The 22157-nt window shown below is 32.1% G+C and overlaps 1 protein-coding gene across 2 annotated transcripts; it reads right to left on the reverse strand.

Annotated features, from left to right (window-relative positions):
• Positions 1 to 10004: 10004 nt before the first annotated feature.
• On the reverse strand, positions 10005 to 21660 carry LOC127710059 (uncharacterized). Of its 2 annotated transcripts, XM_052215785.1 has the most exons (6): positions 21513 to 21660; positions 18790 to 19032; positions 17411 to 17497; positions 12501 to 12572; positions 11579 to 11648; positions 10005 to 11047 (listed from the first exon to the last, which is right to left on the reverse strand). In XM_052215785.1, exons 1-6 carry the CDS (start codon positions 21568 to 21570, stop codon positions 10453 to 10455), a joined length of 1125 nt encoding a protein of 374 aa, XP_052071745.1. In that variant the 5' UTR covers positions 21571 to 21660; the 3' UTR covers positions 10005 to 10452. The 2 variants fall into 2 exon arrangements, with proteins under 2 accessions (XP_052071745.1, XP_052071746.1); XM_052215786.1 differs by lacking the exon at positions 17411 to 17497.
• Between the last annotated feature and the right edge of the window lie 497 nt (positions 21661 to 22157).

Below are 22157 nucleotides of genomic sequence, written 5' to 3' on the forward strand. Positions count from 1 at the left end.
AAATTATGTATGTTATTGAAATATTTAAATCGTTTGTTCATTAGTGCATTCAGTCATAACAATTTAACACTTATCTAATAAGTGCGAAAAAAGGCCTAATGGGGGGGAAACACACAAGTGACAATAGGGGTAACTAATTATCACACAATTATTGTGAAATAAACGCATTTGTTTTCCTGCATAGGTAACAGGTAAAACCCACTTTTTATCTGGCTTGAACATTCTTGTGTATTCATCCCTGATGAGTCCTCATCTTTGGATGCTTTTGAATGTGATCAGTTTGCTGTTATTTCTTCTGTAATACTGGTCAAAATCTTGGATTTCACTTTAGGTTGATATACACTATAAACGGAACATTCAACTCTATATCTATGAGCCGCCATCTTGGAAAGTTTTCTAGCTAAATCATGAAGTCAGTACGATTTGCGATAATAATTTAATTCTAATTTTAGGAATAATGAGTGCAAAATCATTTACCACATTCTTGAACGATTTTTTCTTTTCGGCAATATACATGATATACCAAGATAAACAATGTTAATTATCACGAATCATATGAATCGTCTTTTATCAGGAAAGGTGATTTTTGAACTATTGAAGATTTACTATTACAAATTAACTAGGTTCACACTGTTTTGCTAAATATCAAAAAACAAATAAGGGTGCACCCTTATTTTATTGGTCATGTGATTCTTTATTGCCCCCCCCCCCCCCCCCCCATTATGCATATTCCGGACGAGAACATGTTAATTTGCGCACATTGCCTCTAGACTCTGGTATCTAGGGTATACAAGACATAATCTGGACATCACACATGGAGTCCAGAAGTGAGGAGCTTCTCTTGAAGATGCAGCATTTATCCCACATGCCATGGACGAAAGTGACAGTGAGCAGAGTGCAGTTGAAGAATAGAATATTAATTTAATCATTGTTAGGTAGCGGTCACATTGACGTTTATCTCAGTACTCCTCTTGCTCATCTTTTTGAAACCTATTTGTTTATATCATACTTTTTGCAACTAAGCAAATTTTTTGAAAACTCTTAAAACATGTTTACCGGTTTATAACATATCCATGAGAAATAGTTCACATTTCATTTCACTTTAAAGAAAACAAACATTGTGGAGAGTTGTCTCATTGGCAATTATACCACATCTCTTTTATATATATAGACGAAAATAATTGATCTTGTATATTAATTATAGTTATTGATAATAATTACTTGAATGGACGCAGCTTACATACACTTATATCGTTACAATCAAAGCCAAATAAAAAAAAACTGATATTCATGGATATCTATTAGTTTTAAAATACATCCATATGGACACGTCATTCGGTATCTGGTTTAAAGTTGTCTTCTTTGCAATAATATCACATCTTCTTTTTTTTCATACGGATTGAGACATGAATCTGTTTAATTTGACCAAATGATAATAAAAGTAATAAGAAAGTACACTCGAACTTTATTCGAGATAAGAATGATAGTCGTATGTGGAATACCGGAACACTTTAACCAAGAGCAAGACTACTACAAGATAAAAGCTAGTTAAGAATAAATTGACGATTGTGAAAACCTTATAAAAGAATTTCAGTTTAAAACTTAAAGGGGCATTAGCTGTCAAATTCATGTTTACCGATTTGACTCAAACTCTCATATTCGACTTATAACATACTAAAACGTATATTCAAATTAAAAAAAGTGTAAAATAAACAATTTACGATGCATAGACTCGATAGTATGTATCAGCATTTCTTGTGTATTTTAGTCTAGACGCCATCTAATTAACCATCAAGGCGACCTTCTGAAGACCGCCGACGGTCATCTTACCCGATTTAAACATAAACAAAGATATAAATAGATAGCAAACTCGTGCAATTGGATTTTTCTAGGTCTGTTTCATTTGAAATTATAGGTTAAATCAATATGTTAATAATCGTTTTTACCTGTATAAGAATGAGTTTTTGTAGATCGAATCAGTCAACCAAATGGTTTACCCTTGTTTCACTTCCAATTCTTTTATTTTTAATACCTGAACACGTCTAGTTCATGCGTAACCCATCTCTAGCTAGGGGGTTCAATTGAAATTCACATGAATATGGATTTAATGAGGTCGAATTATCCACTTGCAAGTGAATAATTCATAAGCGATGTTTCTTTGCTTATTTTGACAGAACTGAACCAGACTGGCTGCTAAAAGCGAATTATTATTTCACTATTTCACTTTCATTAATGATTGAACAAAAAAAAATCTTTTTTGTTTATATCTCGTAGCTAATGCCCCTTTAACATGTTTAACGAGAACACGAATCATAAAATAATAAAAGTATTTGTTCTTTGAAAACGTAATTGATAGAAACATGCAAAAGTAGGATAGATTCAATTGAATATAGCTAAATCTCTAAATGAAATCGTCCACAATGGACAAATGAGAATGAGTATTCTGTCAAATTTTTGAGTTTTTAAAACTAGGCAGTGGCTATTTTGCCGCCGTCGGTAAAATAGAAAATATGCTATGTTGTCGTCTTTAATTTAAATATCTTAATCAAAACAAGCAAAATAGCATATTTCGATAGCAATGACTATTTTGTCGGCGCCGGCAATACAGTGAATTTGACGTGACTAGAATTTCTCCAACATCGGAGATGAATAACATTGTTTTACAATCCAAATGATTTAGGCCCGTTTCTGATGGCAAAGGTTCCGTACTGGGAAGTTGTTGTAAATCAATACACGAGACTGGATAAATGAACGTTCACATACTTTATTTTTCCATCCAACATATATACAATCACAGTTCATAAAGTATATTTACAAAATAGTAATCATGGCAACATACATTAACCCGCCGCTACTCGCAGATCGAGAGCGGGGCGAACCGATGCGTCACATAGTTCTCTCTCTTTTCTCTACCTCTCTTTGGTTTCAAAATTAACCTTTATAAAACATGATCATAGAAGCGTTTTGACCAATGAAAATAGAAAAAGGTACTTCTAAACAAATAGTTTCCAAACAATGAAATATATCAAAAGCAGATTAAATTAAGAATTAGTGTTAATTGACATTATTCACTCTATATAAAGTTCGGGTGTTGACAAATAAATTACATTGATGACCATTGTTGTCAAAAAGTATTCTCACGACATAATCTTAATCTTAATCCATAAATATTTCCATGTAACGCTAAAACGGCTTATAAATGTCTTTTGTGAAAATATTTGAAAAATAGTTCAAAACCTTGTTTCCCTAACAAAATGCACTCCTTCCGTAATAAAAATATTGAAACTTAATTACTCATAAGAAATAATGACTTTTGATACCAAACACGACATAAAAAGATGAAAATGCTAAAATACACAATTTCACGCATTTTTACAACATGACAACTCTCCCAACATCCCTCTAGCTTCGGACCCCGAAGCTGTATACATTTTGACATCAACATCTACATTTGACATAAACTTTTCTCAATTTTTATAATCTTGCATATTAATTTTGAAAAAAAAAAATATATCATGCGGACGAACCTCTACTTCGTAAACGTAATTGAGAACCATTTACACGAAAATAAAAACCAAGTAATATACAAAAATAAAACATCGTCTATTTAATGCTAGGTTTTGGTCCGTTGAGGTTCGAAATTCATCTAAGGCAGGCCCCTATAACCTCCTTAAAATTTCAACCCGGACAGAATACCGTTCGCACTTTCAATAGAACAATATCTTGGTCAAAGTTATCAGAATGCCTTCCTTAGCTTTGGATAACCTGTCAATTGCCTTAATTAGCTTTGTGACAAATACCAACGATATCCAGTTTTCTGTTTTCGTAGATTACAAGGTGCGTGATCATGGGTTTTAAATCGCTCGCCTTCATGAAGTAAAAAAAATTGCTTAAAATATTACACATTTATATTAATTTTGACTGAGCTTATACAAAATTTCTAGTAGTTGATCAGACTACGTTTAGCACTATAAACATCAAGAAAAAAGAAACAATAGACCGGCTATTGGACTTCAACTAGATACGAAATCGTTCAATTAAAAGCAATAAAATATGCAAGTGTGAAAAAAAAATGTTAAATATAAAGCAAATGTAATATAAATTCAAACTGAAGTTCAATACAAGTGTAAGTAATTTCCAATAGTATCTCATTTCACAATTAAAATCGAACCGTTTTCTCTTCACACGGCACATCACATCAATGGTAGAATCAAGAATTAGTGTTAATTGACATTATTCACTCTATATAAAGTTCGGGTGTTGACAAATAAATTACATTGATGACCATTGTTGTCAAAAAGTATTCTCACGACATAATCTTAATCTTAATCCATAAATATTTCCATGTAACGCTAAAACGGCTTATAAATGTCTTTTATGAAAATATTTGAAAAATAGTTCAAAACCTTGTTTCCCTAACAAAATGCACTCCTTCCGTAATAAAAATATTGAAACTTAATTACTCATAAGAAATAATGACTTTTGATACCAAACACGACATAAAAAGATGAAAATGCTAAAATGCACAATTTCACGCATTTTTACAACATGACAAATTTGTTATTTTGCCGCTTCTTTGTAAAGAGTGAATTTTAATTATTTACTTGTGAAAAACACTACGAAAATGTGCATTGTTAACATAAAAGAATCAAATTATTATTCGACATATAGTTGAATAAGATAAATGTCACAATATTTGAGATAAAATCGTTTAAAAACATTTATGAGTCCAAGTGAAAATAAGAATTTGTAAAAAGGAATAAAAATAAAAACTATTGAGCATCCATTTGTAGCAATGAAATCATATCAAAACATGTAGTTGAAATTACTTCTCAAATCAGTCTAATGCTACATGTATGCATAAGAATAAGATCTCAATTTTTAAACTATGCTGTAAAAAAAAAATGAAAGACAAAATCTCATAGCATAACGAATTGATAAAAACATTATACAGTCTAAAAAAATCAATCACATAGCTTCAAAATCAAAAATGTTTAGATTACATTTAGTTTTGAAGCAATAGTCAGTTTTGAATTGCATATCTGTAAACACAATTTTTTTTACTGGTATGCTGGCTTCCGCTTACCGAAAGTTGGCAAAATAGCATATTTTTAATTTTGGCGGCGCCGGCAAAATAGCCACTGCCTTTAAACTATTACTTTATCTAGCAAAAAAGTTCCGGGAAAATATAAAAAAGGATTCATTGAACCATTTGAAAGCATTATATTTCAATTTTTACAAATGACTACATATTTCATGCGCTTTAGGTACAATTAGAGATAGCAGTACTATGTAATGTGGTCAGTGACGTATAAATGGCAGTATTATAAGAAACTATTGTTCATTCAAGTGTTTAATTCTGAATGTTTGCTTTGAGAGTAAGCATGTTATCCTCTGGAATGAGATGATGTTTATGAGTGGTTATGGTGTCTGATGACTTTTGTACAATTATGATGTGTTCTATGATTATTGAAGTACATGTAATGCTATGTACTGTCTATACACAATGTTTATCTTTATCTGTGTTTTCATGTTTTACTTCTTTACTAGAAAATAAACTTTTCTGTGTCTAAGTGAATCACGGTTTTCTTTCCATTTCAAATAAGATGATGTGGTGTGATCAACTATCTCCATACTTTTTTACGACTGTACCTCGCTCGCCAAGATATTTTACAGCTTTCAATCTAAATACCTTCTGCCCAATAGAAGACATTCATTGCTTATCTTTTAAAATCTTTTATTACTTTTAATTTAATCTATGATATAGAATTATGTTTGTTTACATGTAGTCTGCAATTTCTATTTCGTGAATATCAATACAGAAAACGAGTATTCGGGCCACTTATACAAAATTTAATTGAAGCGCTTTTCGCAGCTTAAACGTTAATATTAGTAAGTTTCTGTTAATAGAGTTAAAAAAAAAACAAGATATAGGGACGAGATTCAAGAAATATTTTGTAAAAAAATTCTTGTGGTAAAATGATTATAAAGTTACAAGAACGTTAATGAAAACAATTTTAACGTTACGCGCAAATGGCTAAAATACCATTGTACCTTGGTCTTTTTTAACGCCTTGGAAAATTATACAAACACAGTTGCAAGTCTAATGGTTATCATTTTATGAACTACACTAGTAAGTGATCCTTCTGCAGTAATTTCGTCAATTTCTGAGACGGGGCCGTTTTTAACCCTTCGTGGCCCTACTCCTTTACTTTTCGGAACTCATTGAGTGACGTCAGTGGTCTTCGGAATAACCTTAACTGACAGAAACATGAGAAAGAAATATATAGGACATCGCTTCAAAAGTAAATCGAACCAACTAAAACACTAACGTATTGGCGAGGACTTTTTTTTCCGATAAGGTATATAACACAATTTATGTTAATATATTTGTCCACCGAATTATGATTTTATGAAGCTGAAAGTGCACTGTGGGTACTATAAGAAGTACCCTGTGTACGCTGGGTACGTTTCATGTAAGGAAAATTACCTATGATGAAATGAAAGCTGCCAAAGATACCCAGGTTAAATTTATATCAATCTTAAAATCGTACACAGGTTGTTTTTTTTGGAAATTTTTGGTAATTAAGTTGATGTAAGTCTTCTGCCAACAGTCTGCACCAAAATCTTTTCCGACGTCTAGTCCGAAGACCAATATTCCAACATTTTTCTAAATTGAACAAAGTTTTGCAAAAAAAATTATTAGTCTGGGGCATCGCACTAGTGGATAACGGTGCAGACTAAGCCAATTAATTTATAAAGAGAAATAAGCATGCGAACCGAAACAAGATTAGGATCACAAACATTTTCTGTTGTTTTGTAATTTTATTTTATTTTTGAATGCTTTGAACTTTTCAATGTTTTTAGTCTTTTTCTTGTTTTTATTAAGTCTTGGAGTTCTATGTTTAGGCTAGAGATATGATTCACACCAAAATGGGTGGATATTGGATTAATTTATATGAAATTAGGCTAGAGATATGATTCACACCAAAATGGGTGGATATTGGATCAATTTCTATGAAATTATGTCCCAATGTTAAATGCTGTATAAAAGTTTAAGAAAATCAAAGACCAATATTAGATCATTTACGATCACTTTGAATGATATAAAATCGGCTCTAGATTAATTTTACATAGAAAAAATTTCTTCTCTTCCATCTCCCACCCCCTTTCTCCCACCTCCCACCTCCCAACCCCATGCCTCCCACCTCCCACCACCTCTTCTCCCACTTCCCTACCCCCTTTCTCCCACCTCACTTTTTAGCTGTCCACCCCTCATCTAAACATGAATGCATGATAAACTTCTGAGAACATTTTGAAAATACTTAGAGAGATTAAATATTGTTTCCTATATAAAGTATAAAATTGGCCAGCAAAAGATATTAACCTCATAAATATTTCAAAAATAAAAATGCTCAATTGTTTATCCATATAGATAATTCACGCTACATCCTTTCAATTTGAAGGTTTAACTTACCTCTTTGTCTAACCATAAAATAAACAGCAAAAATAATTGATATACTACAGTAACGGGTGAAACTCTTTTTAGGATACCCACAAACTTTCTTCCCTTGTATACATTGCATATAGTTTATATACCGAGTAAGCCTCATTTCTAAAATTCTTTCAGCTAATATAAAAAAGAAGATGTGGTATGAATGCCAATGAGACAACTCTCCACAAGAGACCAAATGACACAGAAATTAACAACTATAGGTCACCGTACGGCCTTCAACAATGAGCAAAGCCCATACCGCACAGTCAGCTATAAAAGGCCCCGAAATGACAATGTAAAACAATTCAAACGAGAAAACTAACGGCATAATTTATGTACAAAAAATTAAAGAAAAACAAATACCGGTATGTAACACAGAAACAAACGACAACCACTGAATTACAGGCTCCTGACTTGGGACAAGCACATACATACAGAATGTGGCGGGGTTAAACATGTTAGCGGGATCCCAACCCTCCCCCTAAACTGGGACAGTGGTGTAACAGTACAACATAAGAACGAACTATAAAAAACAGTTGAAAGAGGCTTAACTCATCAGATGGATAAAAATACAAATACTACAAATACAAGTGGACGTGGCCGGGTACTTGTACGTCCAAACAACAAAAAGACACTAAGTTCAGATCTGAGAGTACTCGCAGTTACTAACAGCTAGTTCAAAGCCACTTACAACTAATAAAAAAAATTATGCATCTAAGACTAAATTATCAATCCGTACACATCCAACATCCAATGGATTTAGTGTAAAGACATCATAAACAGTCAGAAAAAAACATGACCTTGTGCAATGCCAAGATACAGGTATCGACAGATTGTAGATCCATGAATGTGTATATGTATATAACAATAATATTTAGTTTGCTTTTAATTTACTGATAACAAAATCAATATTAGTACCAATAAAAACAATATTTAATGATCTAATTACAGTGTTGAATTGGTAACCTTTTAGAATATGTTTATTTAAAGGATCGATAAGTTTACCAGGATCGTTTCTAAATATCCGGGCACGGTAAACAATATTGCCGTAAAAATGAGGATGTGCAATCCCGTTTGAAATAAGTTTTCTACAGGTACAACCAAACTTCAAAACCAAATCTTTATATCTGTGAAATAATTTAGTAAAGGTTTTAAGTAATTTGTGGTAACGAAATCCCTGGCTTAATAATTTACCAGTAATACATAGATTACGTTCGTTAAAATCAAAAACGTCACAACAGACACGGGCATAGCGAACGAGTTGTGAAATATAAACACCGTAAGATAGTGCCAAAGGAACATCACCACCCAAAAAGGGAAAATTAACAATAGGGAACGAAAAATCGTCCCTTTTGTCGTAAATTTTATTGTGGAGTTTCCCGTGTAAAACCGAAATATCTAAATCTAGGAAAGGACAGTTGTTATCGTTTAAATTTGATTTATTTAAAGTAACTTCCTTTGGGTAAATTTCGGCAGTATATTGAGAAAATTCTTGATTATTTAACGAAAAAATATCATCAAGATAACGGTAAGTGTTGTTGAATTTATCAATTAAATGCAATTTACACGGGTCTTTACTGAGTTTGATCATAAACTATGATTCATAACAGTACAAAAACAAGTCTGCTATTAAAGGGGGGCAATTGGTGCCCATAGGAATACCTACAACCTGTCGATAAACTTTGCTGCCGAAACGTACATAAATATTATCAAGGAGAAAATTAACAGCTTCAGTCATCTCATCACACCTCCAGTAAGTATATCTAGCATATTTACCTTTCTCATTAGAGAAGAAGGCTTTAAATGAGTTGTAGTAAATATATTTGCATTCAGATTTACCAAACGACCATTTAATTAAATAGTCAAATTTTTGTTTGATAAGATTGTGTGGAAGTGTAGTGTAAAGAGTAGAAAAGTCAAAACTGTCAACAGAATCAAAAAGACCATCAAAAGCACGTAATTTATCTAAAACATCCAAAGAATTTTTTACACTCCAAAAATAGTTAATTCCACTATTTTCATATATTTTATTACAATAGTTTATAAGCTCTTTGATAGTAGTTAAGGAACTTGTTAAAAGCGCTGAAAGATTAGTTGTAGAACACTTACTAGAGGCCGAGATGAAACGATATTTTACTGTTTTTTTGTGTAGTTTAGGTAACCAATATATAGTAGGGACCTTAAAATGTTCAGAAGAAGCCTTAAGCTGTGATGTGGTTATGATATGTTTGTTACATGTAACTATATGACTCTCTGTGGGGCGCATGGACTTTTTTTTAGAATTCTTACAGCGTCAATTTATATATTTAGAATTTATTTAATTTTCCAGAAAGCGTTGCCTATATATTACAGTAATGATTTTACATTGGTCTGCTTCCTTTCCGGTGAAAATTACAAAAAAGCATTCAATTCTTATATTACATTTTAATGCTATAAAAAATTAAATTAAGCCTTTCGTTTGATTGTCTATGCATAGTTTTAACGTACATATGTAAAGCACACGCAGTCATAGATGTTGAATTTTATTGGGAAATAAAATATGACGTTTGGAAAGCTCCGACCAATTAAAATTACGGATTCGTATGAAACTTCTATGTAATGGAGTTATAAAAAAAAAAATTCACGATTTTATCAAATCGGTTGACATGTGACAAGTGGTCAGTTATACGGGAATATTACAGTAAAATGTTTCATATAGCAATTCAGAAAGCAAACAAGGAATCGTTTGACTTTTTCTATCTGACTTTAAATTCAATTAATAGTGTATTGAATCCTTGAGAGTAAATAGATGAACACATGTAATTCAATTAAAAAAATAAGGTCAGTGAACAGAACTTTTAATTAACATAAAAAAATTAAATCAACCTTGTGCATGGCTACACGTAACTTCACTTGCTGATACTACTCCGCAAAAATTATGGACCTATACTATCGGTTGTCTTTTGAAGCATGTACTCTCAAGAAGTATCCAAGTTTTTAATTGAGCTTCTGTCAAAGCCTGTTTCTTTTGGATCAAGTACAAAATAGTCCTTCGTCTGACTAGAATTTGATTCTTTTCCAGAACTGTGACATTTATGATTTTCGTACGTAGTTTCGTTTGGGTCAAGGATAAAGTATTCGTGTGGCTCACTCGATTTCTTTGAGTGAGTATCATATTGTGAATTTGTGATGTTTGTTGCAAATTCCGCATAATCATAATGTTTGGCTCCAGTTTTTCCAAGAATTTCCGTAAAACCTTTCTCTGTTTGTCGGACTTCCTCATATGTGGCATTAGTCAATGCCGATTGTTTATTCTGGTCAAAGGAGTCATACACGGTCATATAAGAATGTGGTTCGATATTATTGTATTCACTTTCACTTTGCGGGGAATTTTTAAATTCTCTGTAGTAATGACTATCTGTTTCATTTCCAAGTGTGGTATAGTTTTTATTATTTTCTTGAATATCAGAAGCGTTTGAGTGGATGTAAGTAGCATTTTGATTCCCTGTGTAACCTTGTGCACCATTTTTATTTTCATAAGGGACATTCCTTGCAAAACAGGACAAAGAAAAACTAAAATATAAAATGATATGTTAATGAATTAGAATTTGTTCTGCAAATATTGATTATATTGATACAAAGCACTGAATTATGATAAACATATACCTTTATAATGCTGTCATTTTTTTTTAGGTTAATGTAGGTAATGTCAATGATAAAAAATATCTAGAATTGTGGCAAAACAAATGAATCAGAGAAAAAGTTTTTAACAAGTTACGTTAAAATTTTCATGTTCTACTACTCAGTACATACAACTTGAAAAGTTGTTAACAAAACCAATAAAATACTCATAAACCAGAGAAGTGACATTTGAATTCTTTTTATAAAGCAAATTTATAAAAATGCTTATCTTCCAGTAAATGAAATTAATAAGTATATTCAGATTGCAGTCTAAATTTCACTAATGGTATAACTTTGTAGAATCAACACATTCTAAATGAACGATTTTTAAAAGTTTCAGTTTAATACCTAGTAAACGCTTAAATGCAAATCAAATACAGTTTTCAATAAATATGAATAGATCTTGAAACCCTCAATACGTACCGTTTAAAAATGAAGATTAAAATTATCAAAGCAATGAAACCAACACCTGTTATAATGCCTGCAACCAATCCTGAAAAAAGAGGATTTACTTTATATCTTGTAAGTCCTTTACTTACGCATGCTTGTAAATATTAATACATATGTGCAAATTTAATTGACATTTGTGTATGGTCAAAGACCGTATGCGACCTGTAGATATCTTCTGGGTTTTCGTATTGTTGCGTTGCTGTCCCATTGACGTATGCAACCACACTCTCCTTTTATTTATACTTGGTTCATCACTATAATTTCCCTATAAATGTTTATATTGATTATACAAGTATTTAATTGGATATCTCCCATGCTACATTCACAGAGTGCTTTTTTCAAATTATATCTCTTCAATTCAGATTTATTAATGAAAATTAAATTATTTTTATCCACAACTACTATAACTGAAATTGTTTGTGATCTACACATGCTTTACCAGCATACTCTTATCTGAACAGACTTGAATGGACCATGTGTGATTCATTTTTGTTTGTATGTCTTTTTTTCCGGAGCAGTCGGGTGACCCATGGTTGGTGGTTGATGCGGTATGTTGTAATGGGTTGTATTTTAGATTATTCTTGATTTTCGTTTTTTATCTACATTGCAAAAAAATAATTCATTTGTGTCGATGTTCAATAGAAAACTTAGAAATTATTGTAAGGTGTCCTTTAGTACCTTGTAGTGACTGTCGCATCACTTGGAAGTTCTTTCGTGCTGAACTATTTGTTTTTTTCTTTGAGTACTTCATATTGTGTTAGAGACACCTTCCTCGTTTGTTTCAGGTATATCTATCCCATATCAATTATTTTCCATATACTATGATGTTGTAATAAAATTAACATTAAGTAATGTTGAAAGTGGAAAGGCGAGATTGATTAATACATTTACTAACCTGCTATGCTTTTGTTGCTGTTCATCTTCATTTGACTAGATGTGGATTGGTTGATATGTTTTGTTGATATACCTGAAATAAATCAATAGCACGGTAGGTATAGTGTCCGGCTAGGATCGTGGTTTTTCGAGTGAATCTGTCCATTTTTTTTCGAGTGTAGATCGGGCTTTTTCGAGTGATAAAACATGCGATTAGGTCAATTAACTGCTAATTCGTAATTAAAATAGTCTTTTACATGACTACCCATCTTATTTGAATACTACACATGTTTTGAGTAAGTTCAATTCCTTGTATTTAACCATTAAATTCAGTGTTTGTTATTGTCCGGGTTTTTTCGAGAGGAACTGTGAAACCGTCCGGGTTTTTAAACAAATGGTCCGGGTTTTTTTTAACAGAAATTTTAATAAGAAAAAAGGAATTCTTGACTTTAAAAAATGACTTTTCTAGTTTATAAAAGTAATTTTATGAATGACAATATCATATTTTCTCAATAAATCACCAAAACATATTACTACGTTGATCAAAATTAACCATTTTCAATTTAATGCACATTTTCTGTTCGGAAAACGTTCAACCACAACTTTCCAGTATTAAATTAGAAATTATTGGATTCTTTATTAAAAGGTCCTTAGAACATAGTGCAGGGGGACTCATAATCATTTCAACTTCATTTTTATGGTACTTTTGTTGTCACAGTTAATAGTTTTTTTCGCAGTGAACCCCGGAATTTTTATACGTATTATGGTATACCGTTGTCCGTCCGCCCGTCCGTCGTCAGCATGTCGGACAATAACTCAAAAACGCGGTAAACAATTTACATGAAACTCCGGTGAATTGTTTATATCTATTGAGGTATCCTCCCTTTAGAATTTTAAAATTTTTAGATTTTACGTTTCCGAGTTATGGGATTTTATTAAACAAACTAGAGGCTCTAAAGAGCCTGTGTCGCTCACCTTGGTCTATGTGCTGAAGTGCATATCAAACAAAGGACACTCTTCTATTTTAAAGACAAGAATAGAATTCATGACTAAATTCTGTTTTGGTGATGGTGACTTGTATGTAGATCTAACTTTACTGAACATTCTTGCTGTTTATTCTATCTATAATGAACTTGGTCCATAAGTTTCAGAGGAGAAGATTTTTTGTTAAAAAAATTGCGTTGCTCATGATCCGCTATCCTTAACATTAAAATACAGTTATTAAGCTGCTCAGATTGTGATCTGTTCAACAGCAATTTTAAAACACTCTAGACGTATAATTCCGAGCATCACGGGACAACACAATGAAAAAATTAACGGACGTCGACGACGGACAACGACGTATGCCAAGTGATGAGAAAAACTCGCTTGACCCTTTGGGGCCAGGTGAGCTAGAAAGGGATGACTTTACAGTTTTGCTTTGCGGAGTTTTCATGAAACTTTGGTGACTGCTTTATATAGATTAAGGTAACCTCCCTTTTAGTTTTTTTCATAAATTTTTTATATGGCATTGAGAAATTATTTATAGGTTTCATAACGAGTGAGAATGGATATCGCTTGATATCAACTCGAGTTATTTAATTTCAATATAATAATAAACGAGCCTCCGGTGATTTTATTATTACTTTTTGAATAAAATAACGAGGGGGAAATTACTTACTTACTTACTTACTTGAATTAAATAACGAGAGTTGATATCAAGCGATATCCCATTCTCACAAGTTGTTAAACCTATTTGTCTTATGGTCAACACCATCACTGTGTTAAATTAAAATTTCCGCGAATCGTTGGTCTAGTGTTTTGCACACGAAATGTACATCGTCGTAACCTTTGATGGTCGTCAATGACCTAACGAATAGCCAATGGAAATGCCGTAATGTCGTCTTATGATGCTCTGGATAAGCAAATAAAATTAACGCAGATTTTCATATCACTTTTTCGTATCACACTCCGTGCAGTGTGATATAAGCAATATCTATTCATGCAAGAAATATATAATAAGCCACAACCATGAGAGAATGGACTTTATTCTTTGAAAACGCGACGGGCGTATCATGCGCCCATGGCGCAGCTGTTATTATAAAACGGAGTAAGAAACCTACTGGACAGCAGAGAAGAATCAGAAAAATGCTATGTAATACAAAATATTCTACTACAAGAGGTATGCCCCCTCATTCACACACATTCACAGACTTAATCCGACCAGTTTTTATTCCCATTGTAAATAAAATCTGAATTAAATTTCATATATAGTTAACAATGAAATGAATAATTCATCAGCTTAATTTACTATTTGTACGTACGTCTCAATCCAAATTATCTATGCTTACATTAGATTGTTGACATCATGAATATAAACTGTACATGTAATTTATAAGATGTGACAAACAAAAATATATACAAATGAACGATACTTGTTTATAAAGTGTAAGTGTTAGTACACCTTTATCAAACTGACGAATGCATTGGTTTTGTGCCTTAAAAAGTACACAATTTGAACCCTTTTTTATTGTTTTTAAACGCAAATACACTGACACATAACATTCTAAGCTATAGGAAATTTGTATAATCACTCGATAAAACACGGACGCACTCGAAAAAGCCCGGACTGCTCTCGAAAAAACCCGAACACATAGAAATGAATTTAGTCTCAAAATGTCGTTTTCGATGCAACAACAAGAATTTTTGTAAAGTGTCTGTATATCTAAGGATATATGGATTCCATGTATGCATTTCCATCGACATTTGCATTGGTATATGTATAAAAATGGCTTTATTCTGTTTTTTGGAATAAAAGCATTGTAAGGCTAAATTCAACTTTTTTAACGAAAAATAATGTCGGATTGATAATATCTTTTTATCTCAAATACTAACACACCTTGTATATCCTTGTATATTAAACTTAAGCTTCTATATCACGTCTTGTTAGAAAGGAAGTCTGTTTGTTTCCATTTTTTATTATATTCACTCGAAAAAAAGTGGTCACACTCGAAAAAATCCGATCAAATCACTCGAAAAACCATGATTCTAGCCGGACACTATACCTACCGGGAATAGACATTCTATAAATATTCTATATCAAATATATTATAAGGCCATTTCTTTTAAATTTATTTCACTACAGCAACGTTTTATAACACTTTTTCAATTATTTATATCCATGGTGTCCGTGGTAAAGATTTATATGTACAATAAAGTTTTTACGACATTTTTGCGTATTTCCGAAATTATTCAATGCCTGAAGATGGCTCAAACCTGCAGTTTTTATAGACTTTGGTAAAATTTTATAAACTATGAAAAAAATGTACAAGAATCTATTCTTTGCGAACAGATATTTCTAAAGGAAGTAATTATATATATGTTCTCTTTCAAATACAAATTAATTTTCTTTCGTTAAAGATAACCTTCGATGCCTTTTACAAAACCATGTAAAAGACTCAATGTTGACTTCAACAGCAATATGTGGCACTTGTTAGCATCTTAATTTTATGAAGTATGTACAGCTGCTGAAATTTTTAAAAGTATATTATGTAAACACTTAAATTTTCGAATTCCAGTGGGTGTTTAATCTTTCTGGTTTTGAACCTGTGATTAAAACGAATGCAAGTAAAATTTGCTTTACCTCTACCTAGTTACTGTTAGAATTATAAGACGACATGGTGTGTATAAAGGTGACTCTACAATCAAACAACGTGTTTATTTGCATTCATTTTGACAGTGTGCTGATTTTAGGGATACTTTTGTCTTCTTTCTAATATATGTTGAAGACACGAGACTATTATGTAAATTTATATTTATGTTACAATATTTGTAAATTCTAATTACATCGTTTCATGTTTTACTTTTACTTTAAAATTAGTTATCAATGATTTCTCCCTGCATATACATATGCAGTAACTGGAAGGAGGAAGCCATCCGACAAATGATTCACAAAGCCAGATATAGGTGTCCTAATGTTGTTTTCCGTTGGAAGGAATCTTGTTTAAGAGATGGAATGTCACAGATTACCACAGCTCAGTAAAGTTTCACTTGCTTTACCTTTTTTGCCATGTTTTTTTTTTTTTTTTTTTTTGTGGTTGCCCAACAAATACCACGTATCAACGGCAGATTCTTACTTTTCAAATGGAATTGAGTTTACTAAAGTTTAAGCGTTTGTATTGATATGACAATCTTACTATAGTTTACTATGCTATATGTTCATGTTGGCTGGTTGGTCTTAAACTATTCCATCGTGAATTTTCATACTTACAACATCTTCTTATTTCACTGTTCTTACTTTTTTATTTTCATTGTTGAAATGTATTTGTACGTTTTCATTTCAAGGAAAGATTTTTACAATTTGTCAGGTTTTTCTTAATTTATGATACTTCATTTTTTTTTTTTTTTTTTGCAAAAATATATCACTACCTGTAGCTGCCTTATAGGTTACAAATCCTAAGGTCATAAAGTGTGTTTATTAAAAATCATGAATATTGAACAAATGTTTATAGAATACAGTCACACAAATTATAGGTAATCTGCATGATTATTAATGTAAGAAATGCATGCTTCTTTTTGTAATTTTATCGGGGTTTAAAAGTGTTGACCGAAGCACATTTTGTATAAAGCGCGGAAGCACATCGTTCTAAAAATGTGTGCACGATCAACAATTTTACAACCCTATCAAATTACTAAAAGAAGCATGCATTTCTTATAATCACATTTTTATGCTAAGGCCATGAAAAAAAAGTTTTATCAACTTTTTCTTTTTTTTACCTGTGCACTTTTTTTGTGGAAGCACGTGTCATCGCGAATGTAACATTTCATTTTGATATGAAGTTTTAATTTTTTTTTTAATAAAGCGCTATTGTTGTTAACCAATCAAACTAACGGATTCTCGTGAAACATACATATAGAAATGTGACGCGTTGTGGCTTAATCATTTACAAGTACCTGATCTTGCTGTTGCATTCATGTAACTTGAAAATGCAGTTGAATTATTTTTCTTTTCTGTTGTGGAAGGTACGGATGTAGAAGAAACTGTAGAATAATGTAAAGATGTTGAATTAACATTTATTTGAAGTTATTTTCAACTCCGAAAATGTCAGCACAACCATATTTTCAAAATTTGATATAAACTGAAAAAGGGTTACTGTCAAGTCATTTGAAAAATATAGAACTATGAAAATATTTACTAAGGTTCCAACTCCATCGGGCACAGTTTGACCTAAGATAAATGTGGGTAGTTTTTTTAGCCACGGTTTATTTTGGTCAAATTGCGTTCTTATGTTTCTACGTATTTATACATCACAGACTTTCACATTTTTAGGAATAAGGTCAATAAGCGTTCCTGTTGAAGGTAACTCCAGAAACGTGGTTTGGGGCACACGAAATTCCTGATGTGATTTGTTTCTTTTATTAAATAATTAATATAGTATATTTCATAACATAGACAGTACCATTTTTTCTGGTATTTATGATGTAATGTGTAAATCTATTTGTTTCAGTATTTATGAATGTTCGCTGCTGAAATTCAAATACACTATTCATACATGACTTAATATATATTCAGGAGTACTGGTTTAATATAAATGGTACAATACACACCAGGGGCACTTGAATCTAAACAGTTTGAAAGTAAATTAAATCAGTTGAACAATCAAGAAGACGAGCATTGATAAACAACTTATTCCAAAAGAGTGGTGACCAAAATGTCTTAGCTAAATACATGCCTAGGACAGAAAAAAACATAGTTTGGTCATTAACATGGTACAGTGTAACACTTTATGCTCTGTCAAATAGAACTTCAGGACAATGACAAAGACAACGACAAAAAAAAACAGAGTAATTCCACCGCAACATTTTATGGACGAATTCACCAATAGAGATTACTTGAATTTGTAGAAAATAAAATTATTCAAATTAGCAAGCTGGAATAAAAACTTTTTTTTAAATAGTTATCCTTACGATTTGTTCTTTTATGATACATGTAATACTGTCGCATCAGACCATTATTTCATTTGGCATTGCATCTGTAACCACAATTTGACATATGTTTTTTTTTAAATCAGATAACCCATCACAAGGCAGAATTATTAATGTACAAATCATGTGTCCGTGTTTCGCTTCAATAAGATAGACCACCATGACACGATATAAACTTATCAACAGATCAAAACTAAAACAATTTATGCTAAAACAACATTTTTTCCTGAAATTTAAAATCAACCACCCATCCTATATCGTAATACCTTTCTATGTCACTTCCCATCGATGCCATCTGTATTATGTATATAGAATGACAATTACGCCATTATTTACCGTGTACTTACTTTTTACTCCACTGTAGCAAGCTATAAAGTCAGCCCTGCATCCTTGATTTACCCATATTGTGTTGGAAGTGTAGCCATAGGTTACATTAAATACGCAAAAAACTTCATCACTTTCATCAGAGTCTTTCTCCTCCTTGACAGTCACAGAAGTAATGAAGTTGTCATCTGGTACTGCATTAACTTTACAGGACTTGTATCCACCATTTTTGCTCTCGCATTTTTTCTTTACACACTGTTGGGTTTCTATAAAAGATAAAGCAAACTAAGTGAACAACAAAAGGCTACATTGCACAATAGAACAGATTAAAAGGACAGAAATAACAGCAAACATAAAAGCTATAGAACCTCATGTACTAGTATATATTACATATACATAATATATATTTTCCCTATATTCTCGAATTTTGGTTGGAATTTGCGATGAACCCGTTGTACTGGAGAAATGCAACTTATCTTCGGATCAAAATCCGCTTTGTTAACGGGTCTTTGGCAATTAAGATTTCTTATCTTTCTAAAATAGGCTAATAATCGTTTTTCATAGTTGCAGATGCTCGGTCTTCTTCCGGATCCACCTACTATACAGATCTTAGCCATTTGAATTATGAATTGTTTTGGTTAACGTATGAGTATTAACAATTAAGTTATATTGGCAACAGTTAAATTAGAAATAGAAGCTTTAGAAACTCATGTATCACAAAATTTCTGTTTTGATCTACATGTTTGTTGAGTGTTTATCTCTAAAATTCAAAAATACAGGAGAAATGTTAGTACTTCTTATCAAAAGAAACTTAGTGTGGAACTGTTTAAATAGGGAGAGTGCACATGCTTTCCATGCTCACTTCTAGATAAACATGTACAGTTATCAGGAAAACTCTGAACCAAATTTGGGAGTGTTAAAGTTATATAAGAGGGACTATAAATATAATATTCGCTTCTCCTAGTTTGTAGCTGTGGTAGAGACAGGGGTAAAGAAAATAGAAACACGCACATTTTTTTTGAGAAATCAAACTGTACTCATGACAATGTATTTTATTTATTGTAATCGTGATCACTTTGGTAGCTGTTACAATTTTGATAGTGTGACAGAAGAAAGGATACCAGTTAATTACGAATCGATCTAACAAGAACACAGTCGCACTGCAATACAAAAATAAGGAGATATAGTATGCTTGCCAATGAGACCAAAGGACTAGGATGTAAACAACTATAGGTCACCGAAATACTTTAACAATGAGCAAAATCATAACGTATAACAAGTTATAAAAGGACCCGACAGGACAAAATAGGAAACAAAGCCTGCATTTTACAGTGTAAACAATCAATTAGTTCAGGAAATTATAACCCCAAAGAATGGCTTGAGTGTACCAATATGATCGCGTTTACTTTTCCCAATGCGTCAATTATACATATGCTGTGTCGGGTGCATGATTACACAACCACATCAGGTTGAAATAGGAACGCTAAATCCGATGCTTAGTGAAAGAAGAGTTCAACGCTCTTTGCACTTTAAAAAATTCTTCCAACTTTTCTTTGATGGTTCAGCTAGTGGCATGTTGCAACGCAAAACTCTGCTTCAAAACATCATACCTTTTCAGATTCAGATTTGGCATCCCTGTATCCCAGTCGATACACTTTACAAACCTACCAAGTGGGTTAAATGACAATTTGGTATTGTCATGAATGTGTACATGTCATATTTGCTGCTGGACGTAAAGCAAACAACAATCAATAAACTGAACATGTACTTACATTTTTAACAATCACGCTTTCATCCATCATATTTTACCAAGGATATCCTCCATTTCTTCTTGCTACAACCCGTCTTCCTTTCGTGTTTATTGTCACCGAATGCCATTTATCATAGGAATTGTACCTGCCTTATGCAACACGCTAGCTGCCACTTGTGGAGCTTGAACTGCTTGCTCTTACAAAGCACCAAGTTCAACATTTCCCCGGTTTCCGGTGGGTTAGTTTCAATCTTTACCTTTTGTGTATTGAAATGAAGAATGTTCTGCTATACTGCCAGTGTGTTGCCTTTCTACAAATAATGTATTTTTGACTGTCTCCTTGGTATCTCAAGTCCTTCTTTATTTCACAAAATAAGCCAATAGATTGATTGGTTGATTTTTGCTTGCTATACTTCTATTTGCAAATATTTCATGCATGTTCAGGACGTGAATGAATTAACAATTATTTCGTTAGGAAGGTTCTGCAAAGGTTAAGGGTTGGTGGACTGCCATTTGAAAATAAGGGTGTATTGGACGGGGGTATACATTTTGCCTTGCAACAGGCCACATACGAATCCATCAGAGAGTTGTTTCAAAGGTTCTTTATGTGCAGTGAGTGTGGTTCTCTCCTTATATAAGGCATCTAATTTAACGTCCGACCGGACGTGGCTGCGTCTTTATGCATCCCACTTCATTTTAGTATGGGCTCCCTTGGCGGACGGGCATATTTCTGTACCCAAGTCAACCATAGGGGTTAGACACATAGAATCGAATGTTTTACAATTATTTAGTCCATCTATAATGTATTTACAAGTTAATATGAACACATAAAATAGACATCTTTCACTTTATAATTGTAATCAACATTTCTGACATTGAAATGGACATAGAGCGGGATTGTCACATGATTTCAAAATTCATTTATCAGGTGACCTCAAATGATCTAAGGAAACAATTAGCTAAAAGAAAATATATTTGAAATTAATTAAAACTTACGTATTTCTTGGCACAAAAACACAGAAATCAGGATAATTGAATATGAATATATATCCATTCAGTACAAACGTCAAATAACAAATAAATGAGTCACAATAATCAAATATCCGTAACAATACTAAAAGGTGCAAATACTAACAAACTGTAAGTATTTATTGTACCCTTTGACCTGTGATTTTATTTCATCCGTATTTGGTCAGATGTTTGTTTATATTGGTTAAATTGAATATCAATAGGATGTACATGTAATTTAATCGGATAATAAACTATGTTGACGTTTAATTTTACCGCCTCAGTATTATAAAAGTCATACTGTTACGATAACTTAAAGGCAGTCCACACAGTACTAATTTAATTATGGTGTCAAACTAAAGTATAGTAACTTTTCCTTTCTTTTATTTCGACATGTTCACTGTTTTCTTTCTTCTCATGCAGTTTTTTAAATCTGAAAAGGTTTTAACTACATGAATGTGCTAATTACACGTTTATAAGTTACGTACTCTATAATCCGTTGTCATCACGAGTCTATTGTGTATAATTTCTTTTCTTATCTTAATCCTTTTATGTGATTTTGTATTTTGTTCATTTTAAGTTTATTATGTAATATTACATGTATTTGGTAATTCAAATCTAAAGAGAAGTTAG

This window comes from Mytilus californianus, unplaced genomic scaffold (assembly GCF_021869535.1).
Source record: "Mytilus californianus isolate M0D057914Y unplaced genomic scaffold, xbMytCali1.0.p SCAF_7, whole genome shotgun sequence".
Lineage (NCBI taxonomy): Eukaryota > Metazoa > Mollusca > Bivalvia > Mytilida > Mytilidae > Mytilus > Mytilus californianus.

Bases quoted from the DNA above. Each gene is read 5' to 3' on its own strand.
- LOC127710059 (XM_052215785.1), bottom strand. From the start codon at position 21,570: ATGGATATATATTCATATTCAATTATCCTGATTTCTGTGTTTTTGTGC. The intron at 19,033-21,512 runs GTAAGTTTTAAT...TATCTTTTATAG, and splicing joins GTTTTTGTGCCAAGAAATAC to AAACCCAACAGTGTGTAAAG. The intron at 17,498-18,789 runs GTAAGTACACGG...ATTATTCTACAG, and splicing joins TTGCTACAGTGGAGTAAAAA to TTTCTTCTACATCCGTACCT.